At 41.9% G+C, this 20,674-nt stretch overlaps 1 protein-coding gene across 12 annotated transcripts in view; it reads left to right on the plus strand.

Moving 5' to 3' along the window:
• The window catches only part of ryr1b (ryanodine receptor 1b (skeletal)), a 68,552-nt gene that overhangs the window by 39,617 nt on the left and 8,261 nt on the right, over positions 1-20,674 (plus strand). For 4 of the 12 annotated variants that reach the window (XM_048264869.1, XM_048264868.1, XM_048264870.1 and 1 more), the window contains 24 exons: positions 2,593-2,763; positions 2,897-2,956; positions 3,088-3,222; positions 3,347-3,459; positions 3,888-3,984; positions 4,385-4,491; positions 4,579-4,630; positions 4,767-4,847; positions 7,746-7,845; positions 8,527-8,606; positions 9,818-9,894; positions 10,028-10,101; positions 10,653-10,670; positions 13,033-13,113; positions 13,481-13,569; positions 13,685-13,813; positions 13,957-14,061; positions 16,438-16,519; positions 16,602-17,899; positions 18,700-18,788; positions 18,904-19,063; positions 19,152-19,238; positions 19,472-19,726; positions 20,536-20,666. In XM_048264869.1, coding sequence (XP_048120826.1) covers positions 2,593-2,763; positions 2,897-2,956; positions 3,088-3,222; positions 3,347-3,459; positions 3,888-3,984; positions 4,385-4,491; positions 4,579-4,630; positions 4,767-4,847; positions 7,746-7,845; positions 8,527-8,606; positions 9,818-9,894; positions 10,028-10,101; positions 10,653-10,670; positions 13,033-13,113; positions 13,481-13,569; positions 13,685-13,813; positions 13,957-14,061; positions 16,438-16,519; positions 16,602-17,899; positions 18,700-18,788; positions 18,904-19,063; positions 19,152-19,238; positions 19,472-19,726; positions 20,536-20,666 — 3,671 coding nt within the window. The remainder of the gene's footprint in view (positions 1-2,592; positions 2,764-2,896; positions 2,957-3,087; positions 3,223-3,346; positions 3,460-3,887; positions 3,985-4,384; positions 4,492-4,578; positions 4,631-4,766; positions 4,848-7,745; positions 7,846-8,526; positions 8,607-9,817; positions 9,895-10,027; positions 10,102-10,652; positions 10,671-13,032; positions 13,114-13,480; positions 13,570-13,684; positions 13,814-13,956; positions 14,062-16,437; positions 16,520-16,601; positions 17,900-18,699; positions 18,789-18,903; positions 19,064-19,151; positions 19,239-19,471; positions 19,727-20,535; positions 20,667-20,674) is intronic. The other 8 variants (XM_048264871.1, XM_048264874.1, XM_048264878.1 and 5 more) reach the window with 3 other exon arrangements.

Raw genomic sequence — 20,674 nt, forward strand, 5'->3', positions numbered from 1 at the left:
GCAAAGATTATTGAATCGAATTAGACCATTAGCATCTCGCCTGCTACAGTAGCATCACTTTTTAAAGTGACTAAGATTTCCGGTAATTTTCCTATTTAAAACGTGTGTCCTCTCAAGTTAGAAAGTGTAATAAAACTAGGCTGATTTGATATTGAACTATACTCTCATTCAGGCGTAATATTCAAGAAACACCATGGGCACAGCAGCACAATGATATCATGCAGCACCTGAAAATAGTCCCTGTAGGCTAACTTCCAGCAACAAGGTTGAGCTGCAGCAGACAAATTGGTTAGTGACTGGATTATTACGCCTGAATGAGAGTTAGTTCCATGTCAAATCAGCCTAGAAAATCGCTGTTTCATTTTCCGTAGGAGACAAGTTTTAAATAGGAAAATTGCCGGAAATCTTAGTCACTTTTAAATGTGATGCTAGCAGGCGAGAAGCTAATGGTCTAATCAGATTCAATGATCTATGCTAGGCTGGAGCTAAAGGTTTCGCCAGACTCAGAGAACGGCTGGATGAACTGGAGAAAGGTAAAAATCAATTGTTTAACTTAAGGGGAGTTGGAAATGTAAACCCAAATGGTGGAATATCCCTTTAATCCTCATTCCCCCTCTCCTTAAACAAACACAGTTCATTTCACAGATTCCTTAATCATACACCCTACAGATCTGATGTTGAGGATGATGCCCTGTTCACAGCACTTAGCATGAGCATACAGACTGGTGGTTGCTGACTGAATTAGGGATGCGACCTTACTGCTCCCAGTTTCCGTACAGTTAGCCTGCTGATGTTCCCCGCACCTCACATGAAGCACATCCACATCCACACATCCCCTCAGAAGCCATGGGTTGGTCATTACTGTAAGGCCATCTGTTATCTCCTCACCCTGTGTCCTCCTCATGCCTGCTCACCCACTGCCACTGGGCACAGGGAGGACATGACTGGAGTAGACAACAGTCAGTGATGATCAGCTCTGCAGGGCACCCAGGTTGTGATGTGAAGAAAATGGGGTTCAAGTGGGGCCTGAGCAGAAGGGCAGTCCGAGTGATGTGCAGGGAGATAGAGGAGGGCTGCACAGATAGAGCACAGGGGTGGTGGAGCAGCTCACTGAGGGGTTGGGGGATACCTAACTGCCAACATCACTGCATTACTAACCGCGGAGCTGCATTGTGTGTTTTCAGTTGAAATACATTATTTAATTGCCTAGTATTTCCATCATAATTTATGCAGCGCCATTTGGTTTTAGTGTGACAAGTGCTAACACTTATTAGGCAAGAGCTGCACTTTTGAGACACCACGTGTGACTGGAACAGTCACTCTGTTTGTGGCAATAGATTTTAGTGTTTGTTTGCCTCCAAAGCATGGTGTTTTATTCTGTCAGAGTTAATTGGACATATTCACTTATAATGTAATATATCTGACCTTTTACCCAATGGTAATACTTAATATGAATAATCCATTATAAGTGACAAAGTTTTACAGACATATCATGGCATTTGCTACATCTTGTCATCAGGTGCCATGCCTATCAGTAACCAATGATATGACAGTGTCATGATACTATTTTATAATATATTATGATGACTATGCATATATAAGCGGTGCATTAACATGACACAGTTATATCACTTGCCACTGACTGGCATGACAACTTACGGCACAATATGGCATCTGCCATGACCTGCTTGTATGTCATGGTATTGTTAATTGGAGTGTTACCTTTTAAATTACCTCCTTATTTCCAAGGGTTTAACACGTTGACACATTTTTCTTCAGTAGAATAGATAACTATTCATTAGACATCACTATCATAGTTAATTTTGTAATACAGGGTTCCCACGGGTCATGGAATTTCTGGAATATCATGGAATTTTGGAAAGTCTATTCTTTTTTTTTTATCATTTTTGGGGCAAAGTCATGGAATTTTATTGTAGCAGTTTAAAATGTACTTGCCAAAATACATTAATATAAATATATTAAATTTCCACACAGAATTGGTGTTTGTCTGATTATTAGCTTTACTGCTTGCTTGACTAGTTGTGGTTAATCCAACTTTGTTTATTCAATGCCTATTATTTATTCATCTTCCACTCTAAAAAGTAAAAGATTATTGAATGCTACACGGCCGCTCTGAAATATTTGGTCGGTATATTGCACCATTCATTATATAGTAAGTCATGGAAATTCAGGTTTTTTTTGTCAGGGAAAAGTCATGGAATTTTACATTGGACTTAGAGTGGGAACCCTGGTAATTCATTAGTGTTAATTATGTAATACTATCCATTTAGTGTTGACCTTCAACTACTCACATTATCTTCTCTTTATTTAGTTTCAGTTAAGATCATTAATCATGTCGCCTGTGGATCAAGGCATCTAGTGTACATTCCCTACAATATTGAGTGGTCATTTAGTGATTTAAGTCAGTGATACCAAACCATGACCCATAGTGGGAGGTACACAAATCTGTTCAAGTGAAGCTATTGACGACTATTTTTTTTCTCAGTCTCCGCTTCCTGAGGTTTATGAAAGGTACCTCGGCCTTAGCAATAGTGGCCATGGTGCAGTCTGACGATAATGTCTTTTAAACAGAGTGGAGGCTCAGATCAGGAACGTGCCAAGAAGAAGCGTCGCGGGGACCGCTACTCTGTGCAGACCTCTCTCATTGTAGCTGCCCTGAAGAAGCTGCTTCCTATCGGCCTCAACATGTGCTCACCTGCAGACCAGGAGCTAATTAACCTGGCCAAAATCCGTTACTCTCTGGTAATGTACCACAACAATAAAATAACACACATGTGCAAAATGGCTTAACAGACCAGTTTAAGTAGGAATGTTTTGTGAAGATAATTATGTTCATATGGCTTTCCCAACACTGCGTTTGCATGGCCTCTAACAGAAAGACACGGATGAGGAGGTGAGGGAGTTCCTGCAGGACAACCTGCACCTTCAAGGCAAGGTGAGAGAGCCGAGGAGCTGGAGCACACACATACGACTGTTGGTTGTGGCTTTTTTCTTGAGTGGTGAATTACGAATGGTTTGACTGATGACTGGACAAGGGGCCCTTTTGCTTCCCCTCTCTGTGTGCAGGTTGAGGACCCGTCCATGCGCTGGCAGATGGCTCTATATAAGGAGACTTCTGGGAAGGCAGAGGATGCTGAGAATCCAGAGAAGGTGGTGAAAAGGGTGCAGGAAGTGTCTGCTATTCTCTACCACATTGAAGTGGTAAGAAACAGCCCTTCTCCAGCGCCACCTGCACTCTTTATTAACATATCCAAGCAACTGTGCCCCCATGTCAGCATCCATCTGAGCCTACCTGTACTATTTGTCCCTTTTCTGAACCTTACAGACTGAGCATCCATTTAAGTCTAAGAAGATGGTGTGGCACAAGCTGCTGTCTAAACAACGGCGCAGAGCTGTGGTGGCCTGCTTTAGGATGACCCCACTCTACAACGTCCCCAGGTAAGCGTCTAGACTTCACCAATCATAACACTGACATATCAAAGCGTCAGTGCTGTGATGTTATGTAGCGTCTAGACTTCACCAATCATAACACTGACATATCAAAGTGTCAGTGCTGTGATGTTATGTAACATCTAGACTTCACCAATCATAACACTGACATATCAAAGCGTCAGTGCTGTGATGTTATGTAGCGTCTAGACTTTACCAATCATAACACTGACATATCAAAGCGTCAGTGCTGTGATGTTATGTAGCGTCTAGACTTCACCAATCATAACACTGACATATCAAAGCGTCAGTGCTGTGATGTTATGTAGCGTCTAGACTTCACCAATCATAACACTGACATATCAAAGCGTCAGTGCTGTGATGTTATGTAGATGTTCTAAATTAATAACGTGCTGGTCCCATGGGCTTGTTCCCAGGCACAGGGCCTCCAACATGTTCCTGGATGGCTATAAGCGTAACTGGATCATGACTGAAGGCTACTCGTTTGAGGACAGGATGATAGATGATCTGTCGGTAAGAATGTGGGACAGTGTTTTTGCTTTCTACACCATGCTGTGTTTCTATGATACATATTGACTATGATGTATTGTGTTACATGCTCCAACTATAAAGCACTTTGAGATGCATTCTGTTTATGAAAGGTGCTATACAAATAAAGCTTATTATTATTATTATTATTATTATTATTATTATTATTATTATTATTATTATTATTATTATTATTGACTGCATTTTATGGTGTCAGAGCTCTAGTTCATCCTAATCCAATGCCCACCCTTTTTACTACCAGTCCTTCTTTTAAACACCTTCAGTTGCACATGGGGAATGAGCCTGGTCTTGAAAAATGCTCATGCTCACACACTAACCTACTCCGTGTGAAACGTATGTTTCTGTTATTGGTTGACATTTTCAGAAAGCAATGGAAGTGGAGGAGGAAGAAGAGGAAGAGACAGAGGCCAAGCCCGACCCCCTGCACCAGCTTATTCTGCATTTCAGCCGAACTGCACTCACCGAAAAAAGGTGAGGCCATCTCTCTCTCTCTCTTTCACTTCTCAGCATCCTAAATGTCACTATACTGATAGCAGTCTCTTGTGCGCTTTCTTACAGCAAACTTGATGTAGATCATCTATACATGGCATATGCCCATATAATGGCACAGGTAAGTTTCTATGTTCAGTTCATTTAATGTTTTACTGACAGTAGATATTTTGACTGTGGGTCTTTGTGAAATCTGTTTATTTTGGCCATGTCTGAGTGCAAGTCTTTGTCTTTGTCTTTGTCTTTCTTTCCTACAGAGCTGCCACATTGGTGAGGAGGACGAAGAGGTTGAGGAGGGGGGAGAGGAGCAAGCCTTTGAGGTGCGACAGACAGAGATGGTATGGGGGAGCCTGGGGCTGGGGACAGGGGAGACACCAGAACAGAAGCGCACCACCGCAAACAAGTGTCCACACCGATCCTTTGCACCTGCACACCCCCCAGCTCCTAGATCAGCCCCCTCTACTTTTCTACAATCCCTCTCTTTCTTTCTTTCTTTCTTTCTTTCTTTCTTTCTTTCTTTCTTTCTTTCTTTCTCTCTGTCTCTCATGCTTTGTTTGTGCTTCTCTCTTTCTTTCCTTAGTCCCCTCTTTCCCTCTCCAGTCCTCTCTGTTCTCTCTTTCACGCCTCCCTCTGTGATGGTCTGACTTGTGCATTCATTTGCTGGTCTCTGCCATGCAATCTCTATATCAGTGTTATATCTGTGTTTAATGTCTAAATTGCATGACTTGAGCGAGTGCAGAGAGATGGTGCAAAAAAACACTAGAACGGAAATCCTAACCATGTCACCACCTTATTAAAGGTGCTATAAGCGATGTTACACGGTGTCTAAGCTAAAACATTTCTTGTCACGTACAAAAAACATCTCCTCACAATCCGCTAGCTGCCTGTCCCCTGAATACACTGTAAAACTCTGTAGACAGCCCAGGCTCCAAAAACGGCAACAAAAACAGCCTGGTGCAGCCTGGACCATGAAACATAACAAACATTCACCGACGAGATGCACGTTCAGGAGAGTTTCAGTTGCATGGGAAAAAGGGGATAGAAGGGGTTATCTTTTTTGTTTGAACGTCAACATAAGTGACGTTACCCAACATCGCTTAGCACATTTAATAATAATAATCATATTTGTTTTTTTCATTTAACAAAGTTTAACTTTTTCCCAATGGACAATAATTGATCATTTGATCATTGATCATTTTAATGGTGAAACTGTGTCATAGCAACTATAAACTAATTTTTTGCATCTATTGTATATTGGTAAGGAAATCCAGTTGCCTCTCAATGCAGACATACTGGTTTAGAGTTTCACCATGCACAGATTTAGAAAATTGTTACTCTAATATAGGCCTATTTACTTATAATACAAAAGCTACAAAATATTGTGTGTGTGTGTGTGTGTGTATTTTACAAGTTTAAATGTTTCATGTACTGTACACACACATACAAATACGCATGCAGTCCCACAAAGTGCCATTAGATGCTAATATTATTAACTCTGTGCCGTGTCCACCTCTTTGACCTCAGACGGTTGTGGTGTGTGGCTATAGTGTTCCTGTGAGCTCTAGAATTGCTCTCCACAGTGATTTGCACCATGTCACTCTTACTCACCTACTTAACCACCTCAACAACGTCCCTGGATTTTGACTGATGTGTCCTAGCTCCTGATTAACCACGTGTCTGTCTGAATCTGGACCAGACTCCCTCTCTGTACTCACCCAGGACTACAGTAAAAGCCTGCACAGTCAGACAGATGTCCCCTGGCAACAACAACAACAACATTTGCATAACATAAACATGACTACGCGTGCACACACACAGACCCAGGCGCCACACAGATGCAGATCAAAAAGAGCCTCTGTAAGTGGAGTGACCTCATCGCGACACCTTTCATCGTACAGGGCCAGCCCCACGGGGTGGATGGGAGGGTGTGGGAGGGGAGTAGAAGGCTCGGGTGCTTTTTGGTGGGTTTAGCCTCTAAGCATGCATTGTGGGTGGGTCTTGCATAACATGTGTTTTTCCAACAGGATGTTATGATTGTGTGCCACTTTACTAGATACCAAATTTAGCAAATATAACACATCATGGGATCTTCTCCGAGACCCAGAAAAAAAGCTCTGAAAGCTTTAGTCTTCCATATGGGATAAAGAGACTTCACTGTAGGTATGAGTAGAAAGGAGCCTTTCTTAAGTCTTGCCCTTCAGATTGGCATGTTGTCTTTGCAGGGCCAGAGACCTCTAAGAAAGAGCAGCACCCAGCTGAAGAGAGTGTAATAAGTGCTAGAGCTGCAGGGGCTAGGGAGAGTAGGGCTGTTTGCTGTAGTCTAACGTTTGCTTCAGATGGGCAAACGTGAGGAATTGTTATGAACTCGTCATAACTAATACAACTCACTTCTTTGAGAAAGAGTGAGAGCTGATTGTATGATTGAATTTGAGGGTAGGCATGTATGTATGGCAGTGTGTGTGACTGGAGGTATGCTTGTGGCTGACATAGAAAGCCAGTGTGAGGTACAAGAGGCTTCAATAGATGATTTGGTTCTAAAATAATACACTGAATTTAAAGGGGAACTATGCAGTTTGTTTAGCTTAATTTATCTTAACTTAACAGCTTCGGAGTCACTGGAATGCTTATGTGAGTTTTCCTGGTGTGAATGGCGGCCGTCTCGCTTCCCCCTAGCGCCTGTGAGCAGAAAAACCAGCCTTGCAACTTTGGGCCGGCAGGTCGCCAGACTCAGACACAGAAAGTCTTGCAGTCTCACGATGTAATGAATTGCTTTACTGCACTACACACATAAACGCCAGGCACCGGCTAGAACAAAGTAGCGATGGAGTTTCTCAGACATTCATCATGGCAGAGCCAGCTAAAAGAAGCAGAAAGTGCGTAAACCGTTATCAGAGGAACAGGGAAAGAGGAAAACGACAAACCGACCGATTGAGGAATGTCGTAAAATATATATTCTGAGGCTGTAGGAGGAGCTCTGCAGAGAAACCTGCGAGTGAAAAGCGAGAAAACAGCAAAGAAATTGCCAAAACTGCATAGTTTGCCTTTAACTGCTAGAAAGTTTTAAGTAAATGAAACAAACTTTTAGTTGCCAAAACAGCCTACAGCATAGCTGTACATGTGTAGATTTGAGTGTGTGTGTGTGTGTGTTGGAGAGTGATCTGAGTGAATGTGTAGGGGAGGGTGTGTTGGTGCTGTTAACCTGGTCACAACTTTGCACCTTTCCTCCCCTCATCTAGGAAAAGGAGATGGAGAAGCAGAGGCTGTTGTACCAGCAGTCCCGCCTGCACGACCGTGGAGGAGCAGAGATGGTGCTGCAGATGATCAGCGCGTGCAAAGGTACACACACAGAGCATCTCATCTCTTAGACACAGTCAACACAGAGCATCTCATCTGTCAGACGCAGACACTGTCAACACAGAGCATCTCATGTCTCAGACGTACAGTCAACACTGCAGCACTGCATTCTCTCCTGTGGTCACACAGGTTGTGTCATCAGTATCTCATGACTGATTTCACGTGTTTGAATAAGGGCAAGAAAAGAAAAGTCCAGTCATATTACTTCTGCGGGGATGACCTGTACACAAATCACAGCATGTAAATAGGAAAATGGTGGAGTTCTTTTGTCACTGTTTGGAGCTATAGGCTAATTGGAGCCGGCCACTTCGAGACACTTGCTAGGCTAGCGGTGGGTGCGTCAGGCCGAGTAACTGCACGCACAGAGATGGGAAAGGTATGCATCGACCTATCTACCTCTGGGAGATAAGGTGAATAAACTAATGTCCCAAAATGTCGGCGTGTTCCTAATTTTTCCTCCAAGTAACAACAACTGCAGGACATCTGCCCCAAAAGGCTTTCACAGGCGTTACATACCATGCACGATTATAAGGAGATGTGAAATATCATCACTCATTTAGTGGTTTTCCCACCAAGTCTAAAGCCATAAGTTAGTAGCGGATTAGCTACACTTTGTCATGCGTCCATGTTCTAATTACTGATGTCCTTGTGCCTTGTCCTCAGGTGAGACAGGAGCCATGGTGTCCTCTACTCTCAAACTTGGCATCTCAATCCTCAATGGAGGCAACAGTGATGTTCAGACTGTGAGTACTACTTGCACAACTCATTTAGACTCTTTGAAAGCACCAAATCCAAAAGCTACCAGCCAGCATAGGACTTAACCCTTAGAACCCGATTGACGCAAAGTGCGTCAAAAAACACACCCTTTCTTCTCTGTTACATTGCTCCGGAACTGTTCATCGCAGCGAGATGAAACCTTTATTGCATGACAGAGAAGAAGTGGGGCGTTTCAAAGACACTACACACGTGTCTGTACGATCAAGTATGAAAATTTTAAAAAATCATGAAATTAAATCAAATTCCATCATATTTACAGTCTATACTTCTCTGCGTTCACCTGCGCCCCCATTACTCTCGTTTGAATTACTCGCGGACCCGTGATCGAATAGATATGCCACGCATGTCCGATGAAAGAGGAGACACAGAGCTATCATTTGATACCAAGTACATCATTCTGGGTTATAAAACAGACGAAGTGATAGCAAAATAATAACTTCATATAGCTGGACTTACCCCACGTTTTTGTCCGTTCTTGTGGCAAAGCATGTTTATAATCCAACGCTATCGTGTGTTTCTCTATGGCAAAGCATGTTCATAATCCGGTTTTGAGATCCTGATCCCGGTTTTAGATTTCTGCATGGCATCTAATTCAAGGCTCACATTGCATCCCAATTTGTTCAACAAAGAAACACCTTTTTTGCCTTTACTAACACGCCTGTGGCTAACACGCAACCTCTGGTCAAGTCAGGTCAGATCAGTTCGTGTCACAGATATGGAGCGCAGAAAGGTCATTTTTCATCACTAAATAAAAAATGGCATTTATTTCCGTAAATCACACACCACAATTGCTCAGCCCCAGAGTATCCCTCCAACATGGCAATTATATTGCCCGATTCAGGACAGTCTGCCCTACACACACATGAAATGCATGTAGAGCTATGAGCTTGCTATGGTGAGATACATGTCGAAATATAAGAATTTTTATAATACGCTTTTTATATTTTAATTCTTTAAAAATCTAAATAAAATCAATGCTAGTACTAATACATGGACTGATGGCAGATCTGGATAGCCTAGACTCTGCTGAAAAAAACAATATATAATATGTGTGTGTGGCACTTACAATGACCAGAATAAATCCTTATGAATAAAGGTAGTGAAAATGCCCTGAAAACAGCTTAGGGTTCTAAGGGTTAAACTATTCTCTCTTTTGCTCTGTTCCTCTTAATTATAGAGAATGTTGGATTACCTGAAGGACAAAAAGGATGTGGGCTTCTTCCTGAGCCTGCAGGCACTGATGCAGACCTGCAGGTGAGTTACACTCTTTAGACACACACACACACACACACACACACACACACACACACACACACACACACACACACACACACACACACATATGCACAAACATTGATCTAAATTCAGTACTTTTCTGTGTTTGTAGTGTTTTGGACCTGAATGCCTTTGAGAGACAGAACAAGGCAGAAGGGCTTGGAATGGTGTCTGAAGAGGGAACAGGTCAGTTCTGAACCACAGCAGTCACATGCCATCATTTCTCTTCTGCCTTACAACAGCCATGCTGCCATTTGTTACATAGCGCTTTCTTAAAATGTGATTGGTCAGAATGTGCTATGTACTTTATCTGCTCCTTATGCATGTCAGCATGGCATGTTGACACATCTGAACTTTGAGTAAGCACATGTATGTATCACTAAGTTGGTATATTGTATATTGTTCATTTAACAAAATAAGTGTTGAAATGTTATGGTTAAAGTTCAGTAGAACTCATAACTAAATGTTTCTTTTTGCAGCATTTTCCACGTAGTGCAAAGCAGAGATTTTAAAATACCTAAAGAAGAGATTCTAAAGCAGAGATTTTTAGATCAATGAGACTGAATGTTGATTCACAGCATTGTTGGTCTCCTGGTCTTGGGACGAAGCGTGGCGATTATCCAACTCACCAGTGCTCTCTTTGTGTCTTTTTCTCTCCCTGCCAATGCCACTCCTGCCCACCCCCACCCCCTTTACACCCACCCCCTCTCCCTTTTCGCCCCTCTCATGGTTTTCAGCTATGAAGCTAGAACGTGGTAAATAATTCCGGTCTTTGATATCTCTCTTTCCTCCCTGTCCCAGCTGTCCCTGTCTCTTCCTCCTTTCAGCTCACCTATATCTGAACTTATCTGTCTTTTATGTACTTTACCTGCACTTCATTTCGCAGTCAAGGACACAAAGAGAGAACCCTTCAGTCACTGTGTAGCTGCCCATTGGCAACCTTGACACTGAAAACATTGTGTACCTCACCAAAGTAGTGGGACATTTCTGACAGAAAATTGGCCATGTGCCGTGACAGTGTCTGAGCTCAAGCAGTGGCTTAAGGGGCCGTCTTCTCTTTGCCCTTGAGTGCCGTGTCACAGATCTACTGTATCTCCAGATACTCTTGACTGATGCTAGATCATGTCAAAGGAAAAACCCAATCTTGGTTGTCTTTCCCTAAGCACTTCTCTGTGAGCACATCACAGAGAAGTGTAGACACAGCCTGAAATGAATTTGCGGCCTCATCTGAGAAACTGTTATAGTCTGTCTTTCTGAATAAATAAGCCAAGCCATCTAACATTATTTGAAAACTTCCCTCAAATAATGACATCCATTTATCGCCAGTAGGTATTGTAGATAGTTATATGGAAACCATTAATGTAGAGGATATTAGAGTGCGCCAGTTAAGAGATGCTACCTCACCTGCTTCGTCAGTGATCTATTTGTCAAGTAATCTACTACTTTATCTTCTACATAATCATCTACTTCATCAATAATAATAATAATAATAATAATAAGTGATTTTAGAAACAGATATGAAATGTGTAACTGCATGAGTTAGGGAAAACAACTTTTAACTTTATTTTAGAGTATGTAACCTCTATTTTAAAACATTTATTTTCATGTAATTAACATCATCAAAAGCAATGATACTGTATAATTGATATCATCATAATTTTGATGATTTTTATCATAAGCTATATCACTGGAACTTACAAAAGTCAGCTTAACCTAAAACACATAATCTCTCATTGGTGTTAGCATGCTTATTTCAGATTCCATCCTAAATGGAGATCAGAGGTCTTCAACATTTTGCTGTCCAAGGACTCCTTAGCTGATAGAGACAGTGGATGGACTCTCTATTATACATCTTATACAATTGTGTTGCTTATTAAACTGGGCTAACAATAATGTGTAGGGTGGCTTACAGTGTCGTGTATAAGAAAATAACATTTCTTCTCAAATAGCAAATGCAACACTGAGGATTGCCTGTTGAAGATCTCTGATATAGATATTTGATCAGTGTATCAGTTCACTAACCCCCTGTGTTGTAACACTCTGAATTTCTCCAACACATTCCGTTCACTCCTGTTACTAACAATTTTCTCAATCTCTTATTTCATCCCAAACGTGTAAGGTTTTCATATGCTCACTTGCAACAAGTATTAATATGAAGCATCCTAATTATTTTTGTTACCATCAGATTTATTTGTGTGGACTGTATTCAATGATCCTTTCCTCCATTGCACTGATCAAGACAACAGAGGGCTTTGGTCTGACTGCACTGGAAGGGTTCCCTCTCAGTCTCAGTGTTCCCCTTTAGAACCCCCAGTCCCAACTCGTGCCCAGACGCGTCAACGGCTGCAGGAATCTCCTCCTTTCCTTTCTGTGCCACACTAGAGTGCAGTAGATCTGTTCTGCATGTCTGTATGTCTGTGTGCTTTTGTGTCCAGGACGTGTCTGTGTTTGTGTCTGTGTGCTTTTGTGGACAGTACAGTAAGTGTCTGTGTTTGTGTCTGTGGGAATGTGTGTGCTGTTTGTCATGTCACGTCTCAGTGTGTCTTGTGTTCTTTATATCTGTAATATATCTGTTGTGTGTCTGTTCTGTGAATTATACCTGAGATGCCACCCCAACACCTTCATCACAGACTGTTGAGTTCTCTGTGTCTCTGCATTTGTTTCACTGTGACTGTCCTGTATATACAGTATGTGTATGTGTTTGTGAACTGTATGTGTGTCTGTGTAAGGTGGACGGAGGTGGTCGCCACGAGAGAGAGTACTGGCCGACTGGCTGGGTCTCTGACTGGCTGTGACTCCCCTCCCACTCATTCTCCCTCCCATTCTAGTACACATGCAACCAATTTGAGAATGAATACTTTCTTATAGTAAGATAGTAGATATTGTCTTATTTGTCTCATTATTTGAATTAATCTCAACTCGAGTTTAGATTCATCCTTAAATGTACTGGCATTTCTTATCAAATAGTAAATCAGCTCACGCATGTATTGTGTCTGTACATGTGTAATGCTGGAACACACATACAGTAATAACCACATATGCTTGCCATCACTGATCCCAGTACATTTTTTGTAAGGTCTCATGCCATTTCTTGTTGTTGTGTGCACCTGTGTTCAGAGGAGAAAGTGATGGCTGACGCTGAGTTCACCTGCGACCTTTTCCGCTTCCTCCAGCTGCTGTGCGAAGGTCACAATAATGGTACGTCTGAGAATTATTGGTTGTAGGTTAAGGAAGAGCAACAAAACTCAAAAAGCAAAAAAATGTGGACATCTGGGTTTGTAAGCATTATTATGATGAAGCAGAAAATCTGGGTTTGTAAGCATTATTATGATGAAGCAGAACATCTGGGTTTGTAAGCATTATTATGATGAAGCAGAACATCTGGGTTTGTAAGCATTATTATGATGAAGCAGGTGCATACTGCATGTTTGAGTATGCTTTTAGAAGTAGCTACAAGAAATGCAGCTGTTCTTTCCTTTTTGACATTTTGACATTTAGGGCTATTTTGAATTACTGTAGGGTTCAGATTTTCTTTTCTTCATTTTTCCGAAATAAACCTTCACAGATTTCCAGAATTATCTCCGTACCCAGACTGGTAGCACAACAACCATTAACATCATTATCTGCACTGTTGACTACCTGCTTAGACTGCAGGTAAGATATCAGCTAAATACTTTTGAAGTGTTTTAATGATGATAGTTTCATTATGTGCTCATATTCATCAATCTGTATACTTTGTCCTGTCATTCCCCTCTTCTGTCTCCTGCAGGAGTCCATTAGTGACTTCTACTGGTACTATTCTGGCAAGGACATCATGGATGAGCCAGGCAAGAGGAATTTCTCCAAAGCTATGACTGTGGCCAAGCAGGTGTTTAACAGCTTAACAGAGTATATCCAGGTGAGAAAGCCAACACTGTTTACTAAATGTGTGCCCAGTTCAGCTTACTGACATAATTTTGTTGTCATCAGTATGCAGGTGATGGTGTTGTTTTTACCTGTGTTGTGTTGCTTTGGTGTTTATCCCTCTTCCTCCCCTCCTAGGGTCCCTGCACTGGGAATCAGCAGTCCTTGGCTCACAGCAGGTTGTGGGACGCTGTTGTGGGCTTCTTACATGTGTTTGCTCACATGATGATGAAACTGGCTCAGGTAAGACAAGTGGACAGCTGCTATTGTGAACTTTGGAAGTATACAGCTGCCACGGGCACACACTTCCTTACAAAATTACAGCCCAAAGAGGGTTCAATCCATTTAATTTCCTTTTCTTTCCTCTCATTTCCAGTTATTCAATTATTTAATGATTCATTTAATAATGTATCTTCTATAAATGTATGGGTTCTAGACTCCCTTTGTGTGCTGTAATATGTGCTATCTTAAAGGCAATGTTCTGTATGAGCCCAGCTTTTTGATGCATACTTACTTCCTTAGAAGTGTTGCTGTCTTTTCACTCTAATGTTTAGTGACAACCTGCCTGATACACACCTACTTCCCTTTAAAAATGCATTTTTGTATTTCTCTCTCCTAAAGAGTTTATGCTCTGTGACTACAGAATCAAATGTCATATCCCAGTGGCATAGATCTCAGCCTTGGCTGTGGTTTTCTGGCCATGTGAAGTAGAAAGAGATCTCACGTCACGGTCAGTCAGAGGTGACTGGCCGACTGGTTCCCTGGCCAGTCAGTGTGTCAATGACTGCTGACCCCGACAGTTTAGTAGAATAATCAGCACTACTGAACGGACAGAAATCAATGGCAAAAATAAATAATTAGAACTATAGGAGAGATTTTCTAATACAAAAATTAATTAAAAATGTTGGTGGATAACATTTTTATTCTGATGTATAACCCTGCCAGATGCGCTCTGACCAAGGACTCCAAACTGGCGTAAGGACCTGTGTCCCAACTTTTGCCATCATATTGAACATAATCCCTGCTTGTAGTATTCTTCCCTATAGCTTTCCTTTGATTCCCCTTCCTCTTCTCTTGTCTTCTTTACCTTGACTGTCTTTTGCAGTCTCCTTCATTTTTTCTGGCTGAATATTTTCTGGAGGGCACTGTTTCTAATTATAGATTTGTAATTGTATTTCATAATATTGTTTATGAAAAACAGGGACATAGAACTTAATTTCTTAGGGAATGCATAAATAAAACTCCATTGAAATTCTGTTTGATGGTTAAATAGTAATTCAGCGGATTAATGCAGTGCTCTCTAGTCATAGTCACTGTAGGAAGGTATGATCTCTGCCTTGACACTCCCTCAAAGCCCAAATTGAGTTACAGAGGTGTTTCCCAAATGTGATCAGGGTTGTTGAAAATTTTTAACAGCAAATGACTTTGGTTGGGCTGAGGATGTGCCACCATGCTTGGATTGACAGCTGATGCTTGCTGATCATTGGGATTATTGTACCCGCATCACACTCATGAGCTCTTAACTTGACTATTTAACTACAAAAGCTTCCGGCTGTGGAAAATAGACACAGAACCTTACAAGTCCATAACAAACCAATGAAAATAACCTTGTCAAGCTGCATTGTGCCAGCTGGATGGTGCTAGTCATGGTATGTTCTTATGTTGTAGAGGTACAATGACACCTAATGGCAATATATGGTGTGACTATGTAGATGGCTATTTCATTTTGTGAGTTATCAGTAAAATAAAGAAAGGTGCAGTATGTATCCTGTAAAAAACATATCTCAAACTATGAATCACAGTACATGTAATGAACAGTACTACAAAATATCGCTTTGTTGATGTTAATATTAGAGATACTAATTACATTGGAAGTACTGGATTTATCATAATAGATACATACTGCATCTTAATTTTTCCATCAAAATGTTAGCCATGTAATGCTACTGAGTGAAATATCACCACCATAGATGACCACTATTCTTGTTGAATGTGCTGCTTATTGATTTGCGACTCTCTCAGTCCCTTCTATTGTCTTGTGTACCTTTGCATTTCTATGTCTTTTTTAGTAGTTCTTTGGCAGATAGTATGTAAATGGTATGTGATAGTATATTTAAATTCTATATTTGTTATTCATAAATGCAAACCAAGGATCATTTCTGGAGTAGAACACATTCAGAGGTAAGGTGAACACAGACTCACCAATGTCCTGTGCCATATTGGTTTGGCACTCTTAGTTCTGTGCCCCCTGAAAACCAGGCTTAGTTCTGGCGTCATCTGTACCCCAAAATGCAAAATGCAGCACAGAAATCAGTTTCAATCATGCTGGAATCTATACTTTCAATTTCGACAATAAAACATGTGTGCTTTGCTTTGACCTGAGGCTGACTTTGGGCACAACTAGCAGGGACTACGATTAGTCTGTGCCCTATACCACTGATCTTAGCGCTCCACCATTCTTCTCTTGGTGAAACACTTGAATTTGCTGATTCTATGAAACAATATGCTCCTAAACGGTGTATGTGTAGTGCATTCTATGAACAGATGAACATTACAGATGACCAGTAACTGATTGCGTTATTGTCACTGTTGTGTGCATGTTCTTGTCCCTTATTTCAGGACTCTAGTCAGATCGGACTTCTGAAGGAGCTTCTTGATCTCCAGAAGGATATGGTGGTTATGCTGCTCTCCCTTCTTGAGGGTAAGCCATGCTTTTGCTTCTGATGTCTCAATACGTCAGTATTATATTAGTGGTTTACTAAAACCTGACTTCTCATTTTCAGGCAACATTGTCAATGGCACAATTGCTCGCCAGATGGTGGACATGCTGGTGGAGTCCTCCAGTAATGTGGAGATGATTCTCAAGTTCTTCGATATGTTCCTGAAGCTTAAGGACATTGTTGCCTCTGATGCCTTCATGGACTATGTAACAGACCCACGTGGTTTGATCTCCAAGAAGGATTTCTCCAAAGCCATGGACAGCCAGAAGCAATACTCAACATCCGAGATTCAGTTCCTGCTCTCCTGTTCTGAAGCAGATGAAAATGAAATGATTAACTTTGAGGAGTTTGCGGACCGTTACCAGGAGCCAGCCAAGGACATTGGCTTCAATATAGCGGTTTTGCTCACTAATCTATCAGAGCATGTTCCTCATGATACTCGCCTGCAGAACTTCCTGGAACAGGCCGAGAGTGTCCTTAACTACTTCCGCCCCTTCCTGGGCCGTATCGAGATCATGGGGGCCAGCAGGAAGATTGAGCGTATTTACTTTGAGATTAGTGAGGCCAACCGCAACCAGTGGGAGATGCCCCAGGTCCGAGAGTCCAAGCGACAGTTCATCTTTGATGTGGTTAACGAGGGCGGCGAGTCCGAGAAGATGGAGCTCTTTGTCAACTTCTGTGAGGACACAATCTTTGAGATGAACATTGCCTCTCAGATCTCTGAGCCCGAAGGGGAGGAAAACGGGGATGAGGACAGCGAAGACGAAGAGGAGGGCGGCGAGAAGGCTGAGGCCAACGGAGACGAGGCCAACGGAGACGAGCCGCCCCCTGAGTCCAGCTCCGCCTTCGCAGACTTCATCAAGAGTGTGGTCAACTTCTTCAACATGTTCACCTTCCGCAACCTGCGAAGACGCTACCGCAAGCTAAGGAAGATGACCATAAAGGAGATGATAGTTGGCTTGTTCACATTCTTCTATACCATCATAATGGGCATCCTTCACTTCATCTACAGTGTGTGCCGTGGCTTGTTCCTCCTGATCTGGAATTCGTTGTTCGGTGGAGGCCTGGTAGAGGGAGCCAAGAAGATCACTGTGACGGAGATCCTGGCCAGCATGCCTGATCCTACACAGGACGAGGTGCATGGCGACCTTCCTCCTGAACCCGGGGCTCGGAGAGTGCAAGAGGATGGCGGTTTAGAGGACGATGCGGTCGGAGGAGAGGAAGAGGAGGAGGAAGGCAAGGAGGCAGACGGAGGAGGTCATCCTGGCTTTGATGCACCTGGTGGACTTGGAGACATGGGAGAGACTGAGCCGGAGGAACCCCCTACTCCCGAGGGCACGCCACTGCTAAAGAGGAAACTTGTAAGACTCGATTTGATTTTCAATCTTTTTTAAATTATATTACTATAAATGCATTTCTTATGTTGTTTACTTTTTTTGCCTTATTTCCACTTCTGTTTTGGGGGATTTTATTTTGAAACCGTTTTTTTTTGTTTTGTTTTTCTAACCGTTCCTACCGCAAGCTAGTGAGAACAGACAACATAGACCTGAACATAGTGAAATGAAACCAAAGTATCTTTTGATTCTACCTTTGATTTCGAAGTTTGAGATTGAGATGTAATTTAAGATTTTCGACTTAAAACCAAAAACCAGCCCTACACTATACATATGTCACACTAAACCAGTTGGCAAGTTGTTGCTCTTATCCACACCTATAATTGAGATTTCAGGAATGTTAAAGCATACTTAGTTGAGCTGTCCTGATGTCATTTAAAAATGATGGTTAAAAGCAACATTTTACAACAATTTGACACATCGTTTACATGTGCTTTTAATAGGCAACTAGCTTCGGTATCATCTTCAAATTGGTTTTGATGATATATGGTAATGTAACGGACAGATAAACACGTGATGTCCCCACCGGCCATCCAGGATATGCCTTATATGGTTCTCCATTGCAGGCTGGAACACGCCACAAAAATGAAAGAAAACAACACAATATTGTTGGCTATGTTGCCAAAAGACACCAGATACCATGTTAACAAGCTTCTAGTAGTGCCACCCTGGGTTGAGTTTGCAAAGTGTTGCATGCCTTTTAGGTGTAGTTAGTTTGCTAGGTTTAGACCTCACTGTTGCTCTAAAATCAATGTCATGTCTTGTAGTTTGCCGCTGCTGGAGAGGGAGAGGAAGAGGCAGAGCCTGAGCCAGAGCCTGATGTAGAGGAAGCTCCTGCAGAACCTGAGAAATCCGAGTCCGTAATCTGGAGTTGTCTTGTTATTTTACTCTTGTGTTACCCCATCTATCTCTCATTTTATTGTAAGCAAGTGCTAGTGTGCCATGTTTATGTTGGTGTCCGTTATCTGTAGCACGGAAAATGGTGAGAAGGAGAAGGAAGCTGAGGCTGAGCCAGCGGTGGATGAAGAGATGAAGGAGAAAAAAGTGAAGGCCAAAGCCAAAAAAGCAGAGCCAGAGGAGGGAGGCTTTGAGCTCTGGAATGAGCTTGAAATCCAGAGAATCAAATTTATGGTAGTTATTATCTATTGGATTGGACTGAAGCAAGTTCATTAGTAAATATTTTGCTTATTGCTAATGTGTTGGCTTGTATTATTTGCAGAATTACCTGTCTCGGAACTTCTACAACCTTCGCATGTTGGCTCTGTTCATTGCATTCGCTATCAATTTCATCCTACTATTCTACAAGGTCAGTGACAAAACTTTTTAACTTTTGTTTGAAGTTCAATTTACTTTACTTTATTGTTTATTTATTGTTTTCTTTATAAATTCATATTAACACATAATGCATATTAATCACTAACCCATCTAATCTTTTTCCAAATATCTAAGCTAGAGTGCTGCACTCGCTCTCCCACCATCTTCACCATGTAATTGATATGTCATTTGCCAGGATATGATGTGAGATGTTCTGTGTCATAGGTTGCAGAAGGCACACCGGGTGAAGAGGAGTTTGAGGGCTCTGCTGTGTTTGAGGGCTCTGGTCTCTTTGAGGGTTCGGGGGGTGAAGATGAAGGCTCTGGCATGGAGGACGGTGGCGATGAGGAGGAGGAGGAAGGCTATGTGTACTTTATTTTAGAGGAGAGCACTGGGTACATGACACCAGTGTTGTCCTTCCTGTCCATCGTTCACACCATCATCTCTTTCCTCTGCATCATTGGATACAACTGTCTCAAGGTCAGAGATGAACACAAACATTTCACAGAAATTGTTTTTGCACTGCACAATATAAGGGGAGAATTTTCTTCTCGTTTAGAAGATTGCTGTTTACTTGTCTACTTTTTTAAGCCATGGTTCTTTAAATGAAGAGTTTGGTTCCAAAAGGCTACATATATCCACCATTTTCATAAACATTTGTTTGCTGTTGTTTTCCAAGTAAGGAAGTGGAACTGTAATTGGGTATTGTTATTTGATTTATCTTTACTCAATCAAAACAACACAACTGTAATTTAACTGATATTACCTGAAATACACAATTAAAGGGACACCAGGCAACGTTTTTGTGTTAATTACTCATCTTGGCAAGTCGGTATATGGTTAAATGACTCATTACAGGGCGAATGAAGACTCTCTCGCCCGCCCCTGCTGCCTGTAGGAAGAATATCCCGCTTGCAAGTTCAGTGTATCGTACCCGCCGACCGAAGCAGGATCAGTTTACATCCTGCATACAGCACAGAGGCAGGCTAACGAAACGCTAGCGATTGTTGCAAACGTGTGTATAATGGCAGAGCCGGCGAAGAAGCAGCGAAAACCCTTGACTGAAGATGCAAAGAAAAGGAAAAGAGCTTCAGACCGAGCGAGGGGGAGTTTCGTAGAGAAAAAGCATCAGGCTTGCCTGGTGTCCCTTTAAATAGCCTGACTTTTTAATGTTTTTAAAAATGGAGATATACAGTACTCTTCAAATATTGAAATCAACCCTTGAATATTTTGCATGTAAGCATTTTCAGTCTAATGGACGGCCAGCTTAATACACTACTGTCCTGCAGGTTCCCCTGGTCATCTTTAAAAGGGAGAAGGAGCTGGCCCGCAGTGTGGAGTTTGATGGACTCTACGTCACTGAGCAGCCAGAGGATGATGACATCAAGGGCCAGTGGGATAGGCTTGTCCTGAACACACCGTAAGAAA

The sequence above is a fragment of the Alosa alosa genome, chromosome 15 (genome assembly GCF_017589495.1).
Source record: "Alosa alosa isolate M-15738 ecotype Scorff River chromosome 15, AALO_Geno_1.1, whole genome shotgun sequence".
NCBI lineage: Eukaryota > Metazoa > Chordata > Actinopteri > Clupeiformes > Clupeidae > Alosa > Alosa alosa.